General features: G+C 40.9%; 1 protein-coding gene across 1 annotated transcript in view; it reads left to right on the forward strand.

Annotated features, from left to right (window-relative positions):
- The window catches only part of tmem178b (transmembrane protein 178B), a 181,445-nt gene that overhangs the window by 90,429 nt on the left and 69,417 nt on the right, over nucleotides 1-21,599 (forward strand). The window contains exon 2 of the mRNA XM_044186128.1: nucleotides 6,871-6,984. Within this exon, the coding sequence (XP_044042063.1) occupies nucleotides 6,871-6,984 (114 nt within the window). The remainder of the gene's footprint in view (nucleotides 1-6,870; nucleotides 6,985-21,599) is intronic.

A 21,599-nucleotide genomic window follows, 5' to 3' on the forward strand; every position in this document is an offset into this window, starting at 1 on the left:
ATGGCGTGCAGCCCCGGGGTGCTAAAGGCCTGTGCCCCCCAGCTATATGGAGTCCTTCAACATGTCTTCAATCTGAGCCTGAGTCTTCAAAGGGTCCCTATTTTGTGGAAGACATCTTGCCTCGTTCCATGTGCCGAAGACGCCTCGTCCCAGTGGCTCCAAGGACTACAGACCAGTGGCACTGACCTCCTGACATAATGAAGACCCTGGAGAGACTGGTGCTGGAACAGCTGCGGCCCATGGTTAGACCCCTCCTGGACCCCCTTCAGTTTGCCTACCAGCCCCGGCTGGGAGTTGAGGATGCCATCATCTTCCTGCTGAACCGCGTCCACACCCACCTGGACAAGCCAGCAAGCACGGTGAGGATCATGTTTTTTGACTTCTCCAGTGCTTTCAACACCATCCGGCCAGCCCTGCTGGGTGAGAAGCCGGCAGCAATGCAGGTGGATGCCCCCCTCATGTCCTGGATTGTTGACTACCTAACTGGCAGACCACAGCATGAGTCAAGCCACCTTCAGAAGTTTTCTGATGACTCTGTTGTGGTGGGATGTCTCAGCGATGGTGATGAGACTGAGTACAGGGCTGTGGTGGGTAACTTTTTTCTTGCCACTGTCGCCAAACGCTTGCTCATGGTGGGATTTGTTGGGTCTCTGTAATTAATATTATAAAGAATACGGTCTAGACCTGCTCTATAGGAAAAGTGCAATGAGAACTTCTGATATGAATTGGCGCTATGTAAATAAAATTGAGTTGAATTGAACTTTGTTTCATGGTGTGAGCAGAACCATCTGCAGCTCAATGCGACAAAGTCTAAGGAGCTGGTTGTAGACCTACGAAGGACCAAGGCACCAGTGACCCAGGTTTCCATCCAGGGAGTCAGTGTGGACATTGCTGAGAACTACAAGTACCTGGGAGTACACATGGACAATAAACTGGACTGGGCCAAGAACACTCAAGCGCTTTACAGGAAAGGCCAGAGCCGCCTCTATTTCCTGAGGAGGCTGAGGTCCTTCAACATCTGCCAGACAATGCTGAAGATGTTTTATGAGTCTGTGGTGGCCAGTGCTATCCTGTATGCTGTTGCATGCTGGGGCAGCAGGCTGAGGGTAGCGGACGCTAACAGACTCAACAAACTGATCCGTAAGCCCAGTGACATTGTGGGGGTGGAGCTGGACTCTCTGTCGGTGGTGTCAGAGAGGAGGATGCTGGCCAAACTACATGCCATCTTGGACAGTGTCTCCCACCCACTCCAGGACGTGCTGGTCAAACAAAGGAGTACCTTCAGTGGAAGACTCATCCCCCAAAATGCACCACAGAGCGCCACAGGAAGTCATTCCTGCCTGTGGCCATCAAACTCTTTAACTCCTCCCTCTAAGTGTTAGTCTATATGACCCTAAGTCATTAAGCTGGACATTGATCATTAACATCACTGCAATACTTGAAATAATTGTGCAATATTCTGTGTTTAATACTACTGTGCAATATACTCTTTTCAGTTTAAAATTCCCTATTTATTGATATTTATTCATACTTCTATTACTGCTGTGCAATATCCACCATATCATAATCATCTTAATAAGCTACACTTGACAATTCATGCACTTACTACATTACTCATTACTTATTACTTATATTATTACATTGTATTATTAAACCGTACATACTTATCATCAACCGGTAAATCTACTTTGTACTTTACACTTATTTTATGTTATACTTACATCCACTTGGTACTTGATTTATCTTGCCTGTATTATATTCTGATTTGCTTAGAACTTCTATCCCTGTGTGCACTGACGTGATAGTGAGCAGCTGTAACAAAAGAGTTTCCCCTCGGGGATCAATAAAGTATTTCTGATTCAGATTACTCTGTCCTTACCCTGCTGTGTGAAGATGAGAGGTTATCCAGGTCTACTAAGACTTAGTAGGCTGTGTCCTACTAAGAAGTGGGGTTGAAGAGGTGCGCTGTCTGGATGATAATGCAGGCCAGTTCCAGGGAGGACTACCACTTTTAGATTTATTACCCGGTACACAGCTCTCCTGTTTCTTGGTAGTCTTGTTGGTGCTAATTAGCCGTGTGTTAGCATGCTCTTGTCCACTGCTTTGAGTCCATGGTAAAGTGGTGTCATTACCACATAGTCCATTCACTTCTAACCGGTGGATTTTGGTTTCCAGCGCTGCAATTTTCTGTAGAACTTTGTGGAAGTCGTCTGTGAAGAAGGAAGTCATCTTGCTGCTAATTAGTTTTAGCTAAGTATCCAGTCACTGTAGTACAAGTTTGTGCTGCTTGTAGGCCGCATTCATGAGGAGGTCATAAAAGTGCTGAAGATATGGCAATAGCTTACTTTATCTGAATAAATTACAGTCCCAGTAATTTATAAGCATCCAGGAGCTGCTGCTCATAATTTCTAGCAGAAAAAACAAGAATATCAGCAAAAAAATGCAAACAGAGGCGAGAGCAAGCTGCACTCGCATTGTAAGAAAGCAGGAAGCAAATCAAATAACGTAGAAAAGGTTTCAGTCGTAGTCATCTGGACACTGTTTTCAGAATCAAGACGTTTCGGCTCCCATCCGGAAGTCATTCTCAATTGTGAAAAAATTGGACGGGAACTGGAAATTTAAGCTAATCTGAGTTACATAAACCCTGCCCTCAGGAGGGAATCTGCCTGAGTATCTGTTAATCGCTAGTTTCAACTGAAACTGACCTGATAGTTTCAAGATGGCCCAGTGATCAGTAATCAGGCCTATTGTTCTCTGGCTGCATCTACTTCATCACTGTTAAGTGCCTGATTAGCATGTGATAGGCGTGACCAAGGTGATAATACACTCTGATAGACTTTGGGCAGATTAAATCTCAGACCACCATTTCTGTTCAAAGAGGGGTTCTCTTTCTTCACAAAAATGGCTTCCTTGACACCCCGTTCAAACCAACTCTTCTCTCTACTAAGAATCTTCACCTCGCTGTCTTCAAATGTGTGGTTTGTAGCTTTTAAATGCAAATGCACGGCGCTCTGTAATCCTGAGTTAGCGCGTCGTCTGTGCTGATAAAGTCTTTTGTGAAGTGGCTGTTTGGTTTCACCTATATACCGTTCTTTGCAGTTTTCCTCACTACACTGAATGGAGTAGACAACATTGCTCTGTTTTTGTGTGGGTAACTTGTCCTTAGGGTGAACGAGTTTCTGTCTTAAAGTGTTGTCTGGTTTAAAGAAGACAGGAACATCGTGCTGTCTAAAGATCCTTTGTAGTTTTTCAGACAGTCCAGATACATAAGGAATGGAGACACCGTTCCTTCTCGGTTCAGTTACACTTTTGTCCTGTTTTTTGGCTCTTTTAACTTTGTTGATAGCCCAAGTAGGATAACCACAGGCTGAGAGTGCATTCTGGACATGCCTTTCCTCTTTCTTCTTACCCTCTGAGCCTGTGGGCACTTCTTTGGCTCTGTGTTGTAATGTCCGGATTACACCCAGCTTGTGCTGTAGTGGATGGTGTGAGTCAAAGAGCAGGTATTGATCCGTATGTGTTGGTTTCCTCTACACTTCTATCTGGAGCTTTCCGTCCTCTCCTCTGAGAGTAGAACAATCAAGAAAGGCCAAGCGGTTCTCTTTTGCATCCTCACGCGTGAACTTGATGTTGGGGTCCACCGTATTGATATGCTCTGAGAACGCTTCCAAGTCTTGTTTCTTGATTTTCACAAAGGTGTCATCCACGTAACGGTACCAATGACTTGGTGGTGTGCCCGGAAACGAGGATAATGCCTTCTTCTCAAACTGTTCCATGTACAGGTTGGCCACAATGGGAGAGACCGGAGAGCCCATAGCACAGCCGTGAATCTGTCTGTAGAAGTGTCCCCGGAATTGGAAGTAGGTTGTGTTGAGACAGATGTCTAATAGTTTGCAGATGTGTTCAGGTGTAAGCTTGGTCCTTTGCTGCAAGGTGGAGTCCTCCTGCAGTCTTCTCATCACCGCTGTCACTGCTTCTGAGGTTGGGATGCAGGTGAACAAGGACACTACATCATAAGAAACCATAACGTCATCTGGGTCCAACTGGAGATGTTTCACTTTGTCCACAAATTTCTGTGTGTTTTCCACATGATGTACTGTGTTCCCCACCAACGGAGCCAAGATTGTAGTCAAATGTTTGGCTATGTTGTATGTGATGGAATCTGTGCTGCACACGATGGGTCTGAGTGGAACATTCTCTTTATGAATTTTGACAAAAGAAAGTCTTAAAGTCTTTTGTGAATTTAGTAGTCTCACAGCCTGAGGGAAGAAGCTGCTCTGAAATCTAGTTGTACGACAGTAGATATTTCTGTGTCTCTTGCCTGACGGCAGCAGGATGAGCAGGTTGTGGCTGGGGTGGGTACTGTCTTTTAGTATCTTTTGGGCTAGAGCAGGCACCTCACTTTACCGATATTACTGATGCTGTAGGTTGGTACCAATGATCTTCTGCGCAGTTTCAATCAGACATTCATGCTCCCCTCAGGATGAATTGAAATAATTTTTGTGATCCTCTGACTTTTCAATTAGCGTCATCATCAGGTCAAATTTTTTATTTGTCCAATACTTTGGTTTATGACCAAACACCTGCAAAACGAATGACATTCCCATCAGCCTCAGCTGTACTTTGTGTTCAGTGCTAATTAGCAAATGTTAGCATGCTAACACACTAATCTAAGATGGTGAACATGGTAAACATTACCTGCTAAACATTAGTATCTTAGCATTGTTATTGTAAGCTTGTTAGCATGCTCACATTACCTGAAAACACTGATGGGTCTAAGTACAACCTCACAGAGCTCCTAGAGTGGCTGTAGACTCTTAGTTTGGTTTCATCTGGCACTCTACCGGCAGGATGACATCATTTGTCAGTGCCTTCCCAAACTGGTATTGCCGTTACAAAAATGATTCATACGAGCATTTTCTGATCTGCCACTAGGTTTGGTGAAGTTTAGGAAACAAACCATGTGGTTAACGTTATGGAAAACTTGTATTTATGCTTGATTTGACTGTTGGTAGGAGACAGAATTCAAACTGAATTAACACAAGTGGTTCTAAGTGTTTGACCAAACAACCAATTCTGTTTTCTAGAACAACATTTTGTGGCCCTTAGAAAACATAGTATTTCTACAGCTCAGCATGTCTCCATTAATTCAGACATATTTCTGACTGTCAGTTTGACTCAGGTCTACATTGTCTGTGAAACATTTCATCTAGAAATCGCACACATCACCAGACCAGGGGACTCTCAGAGACATTTATAATTATACACTGAACGGTTCCCTTGACTGATTTTGTTAATAGCTTTTGAAGAACACATAATTTCTCTGACAGCCATTGTGTCAGAGTTGTAGGTAATAGAAATATATGTTGAAAGTGTTCTTCAGTGTTGACCCAATAGGGTCTCATACAACAGCAGATTGCTATTGTTTTAGGAAAGAAGAGTGATTTGCCAGTGTCTGAGTATTTAATAACTGCAGACATATAGTGGTGTGAAAACGTGTTTGCCCCCTTCCTGATTTCTTATTTTTTTGCATGTTTGTCACACTTAAATGTTTCAGATCATCAAACAAATTTAAATATTAGTCAAAGATAACACAAGTAAATACAAAATGCAGTTTTTAAATGAAGGTTGTTATTATTAAGGGAAAACAAAATCCAAACCTACATGGCCTTGTGTGAAATAGTGATTGCCCCATAAACCTAATAACTGGTTGGACAATAACTTGCAATGAGTCTTTTACAGCGCTGTGGAGGAATTTTGGCCCACTCATCTTTGTAGAATTGTTGTAATTCAGCCACATTGGAGGGTTTTTCGAGCATGAACTGCCTTTTTAAGGTCATGCCACAGCATCTCAATAGGATTCAGGTCAGGACTTTGACTAGGTCACTCCAAAGTCTTCATTTTGTTCTTCTTCGTCTGTCAGCCTCACTAGAATGCTGTATCAAATTCACATCTGAATCCATATAAGGTTCGGCTATTATGCAACAGTTGTTGAATAAACATTCATATACAGTTTGCTCAACTCCACTAGGCCACTCCAAAGTCTTCATTTTGTTCTTCTTCAGCCATTCAGAGACCCCACAACAACATCCAAAGAACTGCTGGCCTCACTTGCTTCAGTTAAGGTCAGTGTTCATGACTCCACCATAAGAAAGAGACTGGGCAAAAATGGCCTGCATGGCAGAGTTCCAAGATGAAAACCACTGCTGAGCAAAAAGAACATTAAGGCTTGTCTCATTTTGCCAGAAAACATATTGATGTTCCCAAGACTTTTGGGAAAATACTATATATAAATGTGGACTGACAAGACAAAAGTTGAACTTTTTGGAAGGTGTGTGTCCCATTACATCTGGCGTAAAAGTAACACTGCATTTCAGAAAAAGATCATACCAACAGTAAAATATGGTGGTGGCGGTGTGATGGTCTGGGGCTGTTTTGCTGCCTCAGGACCTGGAAGACTTGCTGTGATAAATGGAACCATGAATTTTGCTGTCCAAAAACTCCTGAAGGAGAATGTCCGGCCATCTGTTTGTGACTTCAAGCTGAAGCGAACTTGGGTTCTGCAGCAGGACAATGATCCAAAACACACCAGTAAGTCCACCTCTGAATGGCTGAAGAAGACCAAAATGAAGACTTTGGAGTGACCTAGTCAAAGTCCTGACCTGAATCCTATTGAGATGCTGTGGCATGACCTTAAAAAGGCAGTTCATGCTCAAAAACATGACGTGGCTGAATCATGACACTGTAGAACAATGTTGTCTAAGCATTCCATTCAGTCCTGCTCTGTGTGTCATCAGTGTGGATGTTATGTAATGAGTCAGTGTTGTTTCTGTATTAAAAACGAAATCCATTGTTTTTTTTTCTCTGCAGGTTCCATTGCAAGGTGCTCCTACATCAAGTATCACTACTCCTCGGCTACGATACCCAAAAACCTCTCCTACAACATCACCAAGACAATAAGGCAGGATGAGTGGCACTCCCTCCGTAAGTTAGTTTTTTCTCGTTCTTCTGTGACAACATACCATTTTATTTGCACATGGAAATGCTTTAGGCTGTGTACATTTCATTTCACTGTCTGAGAAGTGCTTATATTGTAATAGACACAATATAACACACAATATATAGCGCCATAATCAGTTCAAAATTTACCTTGACCAGCATGACGATGACTAATTTGGAAACTGGAATTCCATGAAATTTGCTGTGTTATGGTCCCCAGAGGATGATTACTATCTGTCTTGATTCCATAAATCCAGGTGTTTTTGGTGACCCCCTGACCTTTTTTTTAGAGCCACTATGAGGTTACCACATACTCTTCATATGTTACAATGTATTTATAATTTTGTCATCATGATTGTCCATACTATAATTTCATTAATTTGGTCTATTCTGTACACATGACATCTACTGCATGTCTGTATGTCCCGGGAGAGGGATCCCTCATCTGTTGTTCTTCCTGAGATTTCTTTAATTTTTTCCCCATTAAAAGGATTTTTGAGCGGAGTTTTTCCTTATCCAAATTGAAGGTCTAAGGATAGAGCGTGTCGTGTGTTGTACAGATTGTAAAGCCCCTTAAGGCAAATTTGTGATTTGTGGTATTGGACTGTATACATAAAACTAAGCTGAATTGACTACCACTTCCATCCATCCTTCCATTATCTATACCTGTTAATCCCAGGGGATGAACGCTTTTGATTTTAATGACTCCTTGGCTCTTCCTTTAGCGCCCTCCTCAGGGTAAACTTTGCATTTTAGGTTTCCATGCATGTGGTTTTTGTAGCACTCAAACTAACATTTCCAGGATTGTGCAATGACTTTAACCACTAGGCAACTTTTGTGCAAAATTCAATAATATTTGATGGTGTCTTACATCGAATTGTGGCATTATGTCATAATGCCACAATTAGTTAGTTGGTCAGTCCAGTCTATCCATCCAGTGGTCTATTTAACAGTTAGTTTCAGAGCAAAAGACCTTTACCTTTGACACACACTTGGGTCAAAGACAAGATCACTAATCAGAAAACCTAATTTCCAGAAAATCTGCTGTAGATATCCATGGTCCCCGAAAGATGCATGCTCTCTATCTTGATCCCATAGGTCAAAGTGTTTTTGGTGACCACCTGACTTTTCTGTTAGAACCACTATCAGATTGTACTGTACACTAGAAATGTCAAAACTGAACAGGCACATTGGCATGAACATTTTTTGAGTAAATTCATGAGAATAAATCGATTCTTTCCCTTTTAGGCATCCAGTGATTCCCCCCCCCCCTTCCTCCAATCTCAGTTTCAAATGTCACATTTGTAGATAGAAGATATTTCATAATTTAAATGGCAGATTGTTATGATTTGCTGAGAACAACCATGTTCAACAGGGTACAAATCCTTTTGATCATACTGTAATTACCCTATGGGCTTTCCCTCTAGCGCCCCCCTCAGAGGAAACTTTCCATTTTAGGTCCCACTACTGGTCAGGCTCTAAGGATAGCCAAATCATCAGTTTTTTGCTCTGAACAACGCTCCCATTTGTTGGGGTAATGAACACTCAGTTCTCTACTTTCAGTTACAATCCAGTTTGAGCCACACTAACTGTATGTTTGAGTTTTATTTGCAGCAAAATTCCCATGCCAAGTTCTTGTTAACTTTTGCAGAGCAGCAATAGAAAGCATCCTGACTGGAATCATCACAAACTGACATGGGATGTGCACGGCCAGGACAGGAGGGCTCTGCAGCAGATGATTAAAACCACTCAGAATATCATTGGTACCAACCTACCGAGCATCAGTAATATCGGTGAGGTGCCTGCACAGAGCCCAAAGGATACTAAAGGATAGTACCTGCCACAACCTGTTCACCCTGCTGCAGTTAGGTAAAAGATACAGAAATATCCGCTGCCGGACCATCAGACTTCAGAGCAGCTTCTTCCCTCAGGCTGTGAGACTACTAAATTCATCCCCAGCACTCCCCCGTGTAAAATAGTTTTATTTCTCTGACTTATTATTTATTCACACATCTACTGTATCTCATTTTTTATATACCGTTTTTGTTTTTGAGTAGCAAAAAAGGGAACTGCAGCTAAATCTCATTTTACACCCATGTTGTAAAATGATACATAAATCAACCCTGTAACCTTCTAACCTTGACCTGTAGAAAATACTGCTCCACAGCACTGTTTGCCTGTTAGATTATATCAGCATGGGTACGAGTGCTGTCAGAAGAATCTAGAGGGAGTCTATCTTCCATTCATGAGCCGTTCCTCTGGGCATGTTGTAGCTCTTCAGTCGCCTGGCCACTAAGCCGAGTGGAAACATGATCTGACCTCAAACTGTCATTGTCTCAGTTTGACTAGTCCTCAGCTGACAGGTGACAGGCTTTGGTAAAGCTGCTCTCTGCTCCAAACCGCAGAGGACTACTCTACTGTCTGTTTTCTTCTGCCCTCTTCCCACCACACACCTCTGTCCTACAATGCAGAGGAGGAAAAGGATTGTATCTGAAGGCTATTCTATAGCATATGCAGGGCAGATGATTATATTATGTATGTATTATTACCTCAAGTTGGATGATTTATTCCTTAAATTTTATAATTTGATGTCTTTTTATTTAATTTTAACTTATATTCACTTTGTACTTAATTTATCTTACCTGTATTGTAGTGTATTATATTTTGATTTGCTTAGAACTTCTATCCCTGTGTGCACTGACTTGATAGTGAACAGAGTGATAGTAACAAAAGAGTTTCCCCTCAGAGATCAATAAAGTATTTCTGATTCTGATAATGAAATGGTAAGTCACTACAGTTAGTGGAATCAGAACATAAATGGAGGAAGGCATATATAATCACATGTACACACAGCGAAAGGCAGTCCAGTGTGAGCGTCAATGCAAGTCCATCAAAATTAAAACAACTCCTCTCCCATGTTGTATATAGGGAAACTGGAAACAGCCTCAGGCAGATAACCACAGGTTCCCGTTAATTTTATAATGGACATTTTTGTTGTGATATTTAAACAAACCATCCATCAACAGGGAAATAACATCCTCTTGTGTATGAGACTGGTCACTTGAGAGACCTCCAGTCAGCTCACATTGGGGTCTATGAGTGTGCCTGGCCGGATGGCTAGCAAGCAACCCCCACAGGTGCTAGCTTCCTGTCGCGGTAGTTTGTGAAACTTCTCTCTGCTGCTTTGTTGAAATATTTGTTGGTCATGGTACGCATTTGTGGATTGTCTTCTGTGGGTTACAATTAATAAAGTCCACTAAAAACTTAAAATCGGCCAATACTGATGTTTGGCCGATATATTGGTGAATCCCTACCCCTCATCACAAACCCCTGGTGTTAGGGTAAGGGGTTATATGTTGTATGGGTTAGGTTAAGAAAGGGACAGACTAGGGTTAGGCTAGGGGTTCTATCGTGCTTTATGATCACCATGTCCTCTACACAAGCTAATTCTTTGTTACAAAAAACTTTTTCCCTATGGCCACGCTTGGGCAGCATATTTTCCCTCTTGCTGTTCTCCTACTAGTGTATATTATAATATATATTATTATAATGTATATTTTATTTACCCTCCAATTGAACAGACCTGTCCAAAAATCATTGTTGCATGACTAGTGTTGAGGCACACAGTATGCTTTGTGCAGTCAAAAGCAGACAGTTGCAGTTCATCCAGGTCTTTATGTCCTTAAGGCATGCCTGAAGTTTAGTTAACTGGTTAGTTTCATCTGGCTTGATCGATCGATATAATTGAGTATCATCTGCGTAGCAATGAAAGTTTATGGAGTGCTTCCTAATAATACTGCCTAGAGGAAGCATATATAAGGTGAATAGAATCGGTCCAAGCACAGAACCTTGTGGAACTCCATGACTAACTTTGGCGTGCACGGAGGACTCACCGTTAACATGTACAAACTGAGATCGATCTGATAGATAGGATTTAAACCAGTTTAGTGCAGCTCCGTACCTTCTCTCCTTTCCTCTTTTCTCCATCTGTTTAAGATAGTTAACTACCTGGTCCTCCTCCCTCCTTCTCTTTCTTAATGATGTCCAGTCATGCTGAATGACTGTATCAGCAACAACGGGAGTTAAGACTACAAAACTCTCCTGGCTTGATGAAGAGATTAGCACTGGTGGAGTGATGGATGGCTTGCTGCACAATTCCGCATCCATCACCCCGTACCATTTTCAGGAGGCTGTCGTTGCCTCCCCTCCCTCTGTGCTGACCCCTGATCTAGAACACTTCAGATCCTGCAAATTAGATAACAAGAGAGGTTTGTGTTAGTTAAGCATAGTAAATGGCCAATCAAAGGCATACATAAAACTCCTTTAACTGGCCTTGTATTTCTGCTTTATGTTCTCCCACTTCTTTTTTACCCAGGTTGGTTGTACTGTGCCCGTCAGCCCATTATCCACCCCAAACTTCCTAAAACAACAGGGAACCTAACAATTAACTTAGTTAACATGCCCAGCAAATGCTCCTTTTATCACATTTTTGCAGATAGACTCAAGTGCTACTCACTCAAAACCTTTAACAGCAGCGTTCCTCTTTCTCGTATCAAGATTTCAGTATGTTCATCAGACCTTAACATTAAAAATGACATTGCATAAGCTGAGGTCATTTTCCTTCAAATATAGGTTGACATTTGCACTCATTTATCTACTTAGCTTTGTGAAGCACTAGTATTTTACTGTATTAATTATACACATGAGTCATCTGTCTTGCGGTTTGTCAACTGTGAATGAGCTGTCAGCTGTCTGTGCTCTCTCGATGGCTTCTTCTTATACTGCTTCTTCTCTACTCTTTTTAATGGTGGATTGCAACCGGGCAGAGTATTATTGCCACCAACTCTCTCAGTGGCTCAGTCAATGTGACGTATCTTTCGCTCTGCAGAGTATTGTGGGTCAGAATAGCCAGAAAAGCCTGCTGTCTTGCATCTGCAAAATGCAACCAAATGCAGTAAGACATCCTGGTATTTTTGGCATACTGCATTTCACATACTATGTATTGGGACATACTAAATCATTTTGTCATACTAAATAGTATGGTAGTATGGGTATTGGAATGCATATCACAAGAAGAGAAACTTGTGAACTGGCTGTTTGGTTACAGTAATAACTGCAGCTAGCGTTAGCTAGGTAACAACTGTCCATAAATGAACACAAATGAAGTGTGAGACAAGTTTTCCTGGGATCTCACTCACACTGCTCCCTCACCCATACAGATCAATGCTCTCACCCACACAGTTCATTCAGTGGTTCAACTGAACAAGGATCAGATAAACACTACAACAGCTCGGTTTACCGTCCGTATGATCATATGTGTTGAAATCACTGGAGCTGTTTTTCCTGATGCTTTAATAAGACAGAGAGAAAGACAGCTGATTTCAGTGTAACTTCAGTTGACATTATCACAGGGTACAGACCCTGAGGCTATTTCCACATAGTGATGTAGTTGGTAGGAGTAAAGAATATGTGTCTTTGAGAGACAGATGCATTAACACATTTTCAACATCTGGCACATTAGACAAGTGTTAAAACAAAGATTGGCCTAACTCTTTCAGTCATTATATCTTTGTGCAGGCAGCCCCTGGAAGCGGAAGACCAACTACTACTTTTTACGGATGAGTAACCCGCCTTCAACTCAGCCCTTTTAGGCTGTTTGGTTTAATAGCTTGCTGTTCAACTTCAGAGATGTTCTGGACCAAATCCACCCACACTGCCTCGGGGCTTCTATGGATTTAAGAAGAATGACAACCTAGTCTTGACTTTCATGAAGTGTGTGAAATTGAGCACAGGCAGGCCTGACAATTTCTCCCACTCCCATTAGATAGTTTTGAGGAAATAGTGGGGTGACATCGACACCACTTCAAAGACTCAGAGATGAACATGATACTCATTTGTTTCTGTCAGTCAAAAAAGCCACAGTGACTCGCAGTGGCACACGCGCAGCTGGGAACCTAAACCCCATTTTCTATTATTGCTGAACATCAAAGCAATAGCAGAGAGTACACAATATCCCTTCTCCCACCCCCATTGTCTGTCACAGATGCAGACAGCAGCAAGGGTGCATACATTTTTGACGCTGGCTTTTGGAGAGGACAGGATGGAAGGAGGTTTTCTCATACTGCATCCTAGGGATTTTGTTACTTCAAAAGGAATCATAAATTGTGAGCTGGGGAGAGCTGTCAATGAGTGACAGTGTATAATCCAAGGTAGCAGCTAAAGGTTGTGGCTGAGGCTAATTGTTCACCAGGCAGCCACTGCCACTCAATCTCATCATGCTGATGTGGCTGCTGCAGTTGGTAGATTATGCTGCGAGCAGGCCTGCATTAAGATGACAGGGATTTAACTCATTGATAAGCATCGTTCACTGCTTCTTAAAAGCTTTGTAGGGTCACTGCTTTCATCCTGTTCAGCTGAGAAGGTAGAACCTCCACCCTCCACCCCATCAGTCTCTTGCACACACCCGCGCAAACAGTGATTGTGATCCGTCAGTTTGCCTGTCTGTGTCTTACTGTCAGGAAGTTTTGGTCATATTAAAGAGTGTTTCCCTCAGCAGTTTGCTGGTGCAGCAGGAAGGTAAACCTGACCACTGGGAGGTCCCCAACAAGAGTACAAACATATGAGGAGTCAAAAAACAGCCAGACCTTAGGAGTGCTACGTACTTTATCTAAGTCTTCTGGCTATACATGATGAAACAGTAAAATATTTGATAAACTAGACTTGGCAAGAAGTCTCAAAAGTAAGAGTGAGGACTGTCATTGTGATGTCATCAGGGTTATCTCAGCTTGGGCTTGGAGATTTAAAAATTTTAACAGAAAGCCTGTGTTACAAACTGGGGGTGTGATGTCTGAAAGATGTGGACATTTACCAGACACTGAGGGTCTAACAAAGAGAAACCATTGAGTTGCATTATGGGAAATCCAGTATTTTGGGAGCTTACTAGGATACTAGGGAGTAAAAGTCAGAATATCTCAGCCTCTGCTGCTTCAGTTATTTTTTCTCTCTCTCAAGTTTATGGGAGTGCAAAACAAACTCACTGGATTACCCCAATGGTAATAAAATTAAGGAGTGTAACTGTAATGTCAAAAATCACGGTGTCCATAAAGTCCACTGTCCAGTGACAGAAAGATTTTGATTGCTTTGAGAGAAGGAGGTGAAACAAGTTAGTCCAAAAAAAGGATATTCTACTTGTGACATATATAATGTATGTATGAAGGAACATGTTTTTGATTCAACCACTGTGTTTTGGACAGCCAGAAAGAATGAAACATATTTCATTCATGTACAACAGTATACAATTTTTGTAGGAACTCAGATGATTAAATCTAAGTTGTATCTTTCTTTAACTTATTCATAAGCTGTCCCCTTATTTTTTCAATGATTTTAAGAAATATATTCCTTTCCTTAAAATGTTGTTACACAAAAATCTGACAAAATATTATCATGTTATGTAGAGCACTATTTGTCTAAGACAGCACAATACAATATGTATATAAAATATGTTTTTGTGTGAGTGACGAGCCCGTTTATTTGTGTGAGGGACTAGATGTCTTCATTAACCAAGTGTTTCCCAGTGTGTTCTGAAAATCTCCCATTCACACAGTCTTATCGGGTACGTAGACACTGTTGGCAATTTTTGCAGAAATAGCATAGAGCTGTGTGTGCACTTCACACATCAGTCATATATTTTAGATTGAATAGTATAGCTTCTGCTTTTGGCCCCATGGAGGCTTGATCGGCCCAAATCTACAAAGAATCAATAAATAGAGAAACTTGCAATTTCACACAGTGATTTTCATGTTAAGGTTTAATAAAGAAAAGGTATAACTTTGGGCCCATGCAATGCTCGGCATTAACATTTGCACTGTTATTATACAAATGCAGTGGTGTGGAGGAGATGGAGAGAAGGTGATACAAAAAAGTCTCAGTGGTTGCTAGGCAACTTAGGATCTGTGACCATGATATCCCCACAAATCTGTAGGTGGAGATCAGCTCATCAGCTTTCACCACACCTTACATTTCACATCTGAAGAATCCTTACATAGACAGAGTTGATAACTAAAGACCCTGATGTCTCCCTGGCCCTCCCTTTGAGTTTCCTTTATCAAAGACAGACTCCAAACCCACTCAACCCATTCCCAACCAGGCACAACAGCGATATTTGCACCACACCATCATTTCATTGTCATCATCATGTATTTCCACTCTGGTCACTTATTTACAGTATGTGCTCCATATTTAACACAGGTGCCATATATACATTGTAATTGTTAATATGTGTCTGTGCTTCATCCCCAGTATTATCCAGTGTGTGTGTGTGTGTGTGTGTGTGTGTGTGTGTGTGTGTGTGTGTGTGTGAGATGGAGATGGGGGGGAGGGCTAGTTTCCGCAGTTCTGTAAAAATTCTTCAAATGTCGTGCCTGAGGGCATCACTTTGATGTGAGGCAGATCGGATGATCATTAGTGTGTGTACAGTGTAAACACTTTAAAATTGTTGGAAGGCATATTGTTGCACTTTTGACAGAGGTTAGCGGTTTCCTCTGCTTCCAGCCTTTGAGCTAAGCTAAGCTAAAAACCTCTCAGATCTCTGGTACATTCATACTGTAAACACAGAGATGAGCCTGATATTGATCTTCCACATCTGTTTCTGGGATTGGCGCAAACAAGAGGATTTTTTTTTTTGACATACAAAGAGAGAGAAAGATAAAAACAGTGTTTTTTGCAGATTGTGGAGGCAAAAGTGCCCTCTGTGTTGTTAGTAGATAATATTCAGTTGTGTTTTTGTTTGCTCATACCACCTAGCAAGCTATTTTAATAGTTGACGCGCACCCAGACCTTTCCAAATCTTAAAAAAAAAAACTTTAATTTGAGTTTTGCTGCTTTCACTTTGATATGCCTATAGCATATACGTTCTGTTTGTCGAATGTATACAGTTCTTTTTCAGTTATCTGTAGCCATCAACAGCAGGAATATGTGTTGCATTTGTGGTTTGCACTGTTTTTTGATGCACAGCCAACACAAAGTAGGTACCTTTTTATTAAATATTTAAAGGGGCACTCCACCAATTTTCAAAATCAGTTTATTTGTCATGAGGAATACTAATCAGCTTGTGAAAAGAGTTGTATAATAATTGTCAAGTCTGAGAAAATAACTCAGATGATGAGTGTCCAAATAACTCTAAATGAAGTCTTTCTAACTCAGAATATGTTCCCCATTCTAAAGTGAGGTCTTGCTCATAACTAATTCACTAGTAGTTTGACCCTTATTAACCCACACAGGTTCCCTATTCTAAAGTTTTATGAACTGCACGTGACGTCTGTTTACTTCCTGTCAACTCTAACGTTACCTTCACCTCCAGCCTAAGTGATTACCTTACACTGCTTTTTCATCTTTAAGTTAGGTACTTCACTTTTCAGTTAGCTTTGTACATATTGTTAATAGTATTTATCGTGAAACATGCCTCAGCTCTGACACATGTTTCACGATACGAGTAAAATGTTGCACGGGCATGTACAGTATTTTGATCTAATATGAAAACTACAGATCCACAGTAATAGTATAAGCGGTAATATTGAAATGAGTGACTAGCAGCATCTCTTTCTGACTACACGTCTGTGTGCCATTTATACACAAAAACATAACAACATGGCGGTGATACAAATTCCACTTAATAACCAGCTGGCTCTGCTGTTGCCATGGCTACCCACAGACTCCTTGAAGTGTGCAAATCCACATCAAACCGGCTAAATCCAAATGTCAGGACTTCCTCCCGTCCATTGCTAGCAGCCAATGTGGATGGCAGAACACGGTGCGGTTCCTCTTCTTGTCTGGACTCTGCCAAACTCACTTTGCTCTTTAGCCAAATATCATGACTTCAAAATTTAAAATGTCAAATGCAAAATGAAAATGGTTTTTATCAATTTAAGTGATGAGTTTCATATTTGATGTTTACCTTTTCTTATTTCCATTGCCATTTTCAATTTCATCTTTACCAGTTAAGCTTTCAGTTTGAACATTTCCATTTAAGCTTTTGCATTTTAAATTAGCTTTTTAAGTTTAAGGCTCCTAAGTTTAATAATGGCCTGATTATTCCTAGAAGTGTAATAAAATAATCTTTTTGAATTTTATCTTTTAATTTACTATTTGGACTTTTAATTTGAATTATGACCAAAAATATCCTCCATAGTTGAAAATGTGGACTCTTTTGAAAAGTCTATCACTAACATGAAAATAACTTACTACACAATGTCAAATACTGTATTAGGTTTGATGCTTTGTTAGTGCATTACACTGCCCAATATAAACTATAAATAAGTTAAAACTAGCATCTCCACCAACTATAACATTAAAATGCTGCTTACATGTTAATGCACCAGTAAGAATAAACCTATGATGCAATTATATACCACTATGAAAGGGGACATTCTGCATAATGACTATTTTTACTTGTGATAATTTAAGTATATTTTGCAAATAATACAGACAGCACTTCCAGTTCAGAAATCGGGTTGGGGTTTCCACCATCATCCCTGTCCCCAAAAAAACAAGGAACCCAGGACTTAATGACTACAGACCCATCGCCCAGACCTCTGTGGTAATGAAGTCTTTTGAGCGCCTTGGGTTGTCCACCTCAAATCCATCAAAGACCCTCTCCTGGACCCCCTGGAGTTTGCCTACAGAGCCAACAGGTCTGTAGATGATGCAGTAAACATGGCCCTTCACTTCATCCTCCAGCACCTGGACTCCTCAGGAACCTATGCCAGGATCCTGTTTGTGGATTTCCCTACTCCACCTGCAGGTGGATCACAGACTTCCTGTCTGACAGGAGGCAGCACGTGAGGTTGACCACCTGGTGACCTGGTGCAGTCAGAACAACTTGGAGCTCAACACTCTTAAGACAGAAGAGATAGTTGTGGATCACCGAAAGAGCCCAGCCCCACCCACCCCCATCACCCTGTGTGACTCCACTGTTGACACTGTGGAGTCCTTCCACTTCCTGGGCACCATCATCACCCAGGACTTCACCAAGAAAGCACAGCAGAGGATGTACTTCATGCGGCAACTGAAGAAATTCAACCTGCCAAAGATTATGATGGTGCACTTCTACACTGCCATCATCAAGTCCATCCTCACCTCCTCCATCACCATCTGGTACGCTGCTGCCACGGCCAAGGACAAGGGCAGACTGCAGCATATCATTCGCTCTGCAGAGAAGGTGATTGGCTGCAATCTACTTTCCCTCCAGGACATGTACACCTCCAGGACTCTGAGGCATGCAGGACAGATTGTGGCTGACCCCTCCCACCCTGGATACAAACTGTTTCAGACACTGTCCTCCGGCAGGAGGCTGCGGTCCATCAGGACCAATACCTCATGCCACAAAAACATTTTCTTTCCGTCTGCAGTTGACCTCATCAACAAGGCCCGGGACCCCCACTGACACTGACTCTCATACCCTCCCCCATGTAACTATTTTGCACATTGTGCAATCTTATATTATGATTTGTGACCTGCAGCACTTGCTTTCTTTCTGTATATTTCTACTATGTTTATTGTTTTGCACCTTAATACCAAAGCAAATTCCTTGTATGTGTAAACCTACTTGGCAATAAAGCTGATTTTGATTCTTAAAGTTTAAAGTTATATTAAAATGTATCAAACAGATAATCTGCAGCTTTGACAAACATTTTAAAGCATAAATCTGGTAATAATTGGCTGACAAGTAAAAACTTCTCAAGTGAAAAGATCTAAGTTACTCTGAAACATGCACACAAACTATGGAAGTTTATAGGGGACTATATTAAAATGATAATGTAAACTTGGAAATGAAAATGTAATTCCACAATAGAATTATAATTTTCCACATATGTATGTGTTTGAGTAAAAATGAAAATGCAATAATACAATTTGCATTTTAATTTTCACATACTCGTATGGGCGTTCTATGACCATATTAAATTGAAAATGGAAAAGCTATTTGACATTTCATTTTCAAAGTCGCACCCAACTGTACAGTGGACAATATTCAAATGTTAATTCATATTTGAAAATAAAACAGAAAAAATGTAACCTGATTTTCCATTTATACAAGCAATATTTAACTCAAAATGAAAATGAAATTTTCTAACAATTTGAAAATGAAAAATTTCAAAGACTTAACCTGCTGTACAGTGGACAATATTCAAATGCAATAAGTGAAACAGCACCCCCAGTCTGTTGTATTTACATGTCAGTACGCTCTTTTGGTATCAAAATGAAAATGATATCTGTCAGTCCTCTCTGCAAGGCAGGTCTTCAGTTAGGACGTCAATTCCTCATTCAGTGACTTTGTTCATTAACATTTACAAGTTCTACCTACTGACCTGGGCGGACTCAGCCCGGACTGGGAGCTCGGAGCACCTGGGGAGTGTGTTGTTTACACCACTAGCACAGGAGCTTTGGACTGCCGGGAGGACGAGGTTTACAGGCCCAGGGCCGGGGGACCCAGCTGGCTTGGAGCAGCATCGGAATGGGCACCGCAACCGGAGCTGGCCGAGCGGGCAACAGAACCGGGATCATCAGCCTCCCAGTGAACACGGCTGGACCGGGACCTAACACAGCCTCCGAGACCGATGGAGGCCAGTTTGACAACCGGGAATACAGTAATGTTACCGAGTTGGTTTTCTTGCCGGGTTTGGCTCCTGGGTCCTGGTTGGAGCCGCTGTAAATCATCTCAGTACTGTATTCCCTGTCGGGCCTGTAAACCTCCTCCTCCTCCCAGTCCCAAGTTCCTGTGCTAGTGGTGTAAACAACACCAACATTCCTCCTATCTATCAGGAAACTTTGTAAATCAACGAGCGTTGAGGCAGAGCAGCAGACATCAGGAGGAAAACCAGAAAATATTTTCTCCATAAAATATGATCCAGTTTCACCAAAATCAGTGAATAAAGTTGTGTGTTTGTACAAGTTATAAAGTTATGTTTTTGTACAGTAATCAGTGAGAAACACTACGCTCCAGCGTCTATCGTTTTCACTTTTTTTTGAGGGAAAGAAACATTTCAAATAATTTTTATTTCAAGATAAATCAAACAAGGACATGTCAACATAATTGACAATTCATAAACCCACTAGGTTTTATAATACATTTGGCACAGAACCTAAATATGAAATTTTAAACTAGAATGTGCAATTTCTCCAGAAATTGCATGTGAGAGTTGAAAGCTGTTGGCTGCTGCTACAGCAGTTGTTTTTCAAATCTTTTAGCACCACCTACAGGTGAAATTGTATCAAATGCTACAGACTTGTTCAGCATCCAATTTAGCATTGATGAATATGCACTATTTGACAATGAAACGAAGTTTGTAGCACTAGTGGTACAGGAGTAGATAGAGGACAAAAAAATGGCGGAATACTAATGAAGAACAAAAAATAAATGTTTTTTAAAATGCATGCTAAATATTGAACAGTATTATTGAAGAGCGTGGGACTCGCATTGAAAGATGAGCACTTGAGAACACACAAAATGAATATATTGCCACAATTTTGGCAAGTAGGTCTAGGCCACCCCAGGATTCAAACCCAAGGTCTTAGTCCCAGACTGGAGATTTTTTTTTGTCTGTTTAAACTTAAAACGCATACAACAGTCAAAATGTTGGGGAGAAAATTCTTATTCTGCATCACCCAGGACTCAAACTCATAACATTACCAGTATCAGGGCTTAAGCACAGAGCCATCAGAGGATCTGACACATAGAGCACAAATTCACATTTTGTCAATAAAAAATGTATTTGTCTAAAATTAAGCTGTTAGGTCAGCAATTTGAGCAATATTAGTGGCAGGAGGTTTTCCAGAATGTGAGGATGTACACTGTGTGTGAAAAGTGTTTAAAGCAAGAGAGAATCTAAGTTTAATTAACAACATATTGCCAGCCCCTGGGTTCGAACACCCAACCTCTGGATCTAAAACGGGTTCAGAAATAGTTCTTAAATCAGTTAGCTATGTAGTTAATGGACAGCAAAAGATGACTTTTAAAAAAAAATGAATTTAAAAATCTATCTAAATATTAAACAATAATATTAAATGTGCAGGACTAGCATTTAGTAATGAGCACTTCAAAACACACAACTTGCATGAATTGCCACATTGTTGGCAAACATGACTTGCCAGGATGAGAATTTGAACCCAGAACCTTTATTATATATTTATTCAGTGGTTGCTTACTGACTTGACTGTTGGGGAGATGTGGGTTTCACACACCTTCTCACAAATTGAGGCAATGATATCACGTGTGCCATTCCAGGGTATTTTTGTCTGTTTAAACTGGAAATCTAAATGTTGAAAACATTTCTGAAAAATATTACACATCTCTCTACTGGTTTCGGGTGTGTTGTCAAATATTATGGTGATTTTTGATCCAACACTGGGCAAAAAAGAAAACATTGTTCCCATAGACTTCCCATTATACATTGTAATATTTATATAAAAAAATATATAAAATCACTGAAACATTTTAGAGTAAAGAAAAGTAATAGCATAAATCTCATGAAGATGTATGTTTTGAAGTTGAAACAAAGTTTCTAGGACAAACGGTACAGGAGAAGTTAGACACCAAAAAAACAGTG

The sequence above is a fragment of the Siniperca chuatsi genome, linkage group LG23 (assembly GCF_020085105.1).
Source record: "Siniperca chuatsi isolate FFG_IHB_CAS linkage group LG23, ASM2008510v1, whole genome shotgun sequence".
Taxonomy (NCBI): domain Eukaryota; kingdom Metazoa; phylum Chordata; class Actinopteri; order Centrarchiformes; family Sinipercidae; genus Siniperca; species Siniperca chuatsi.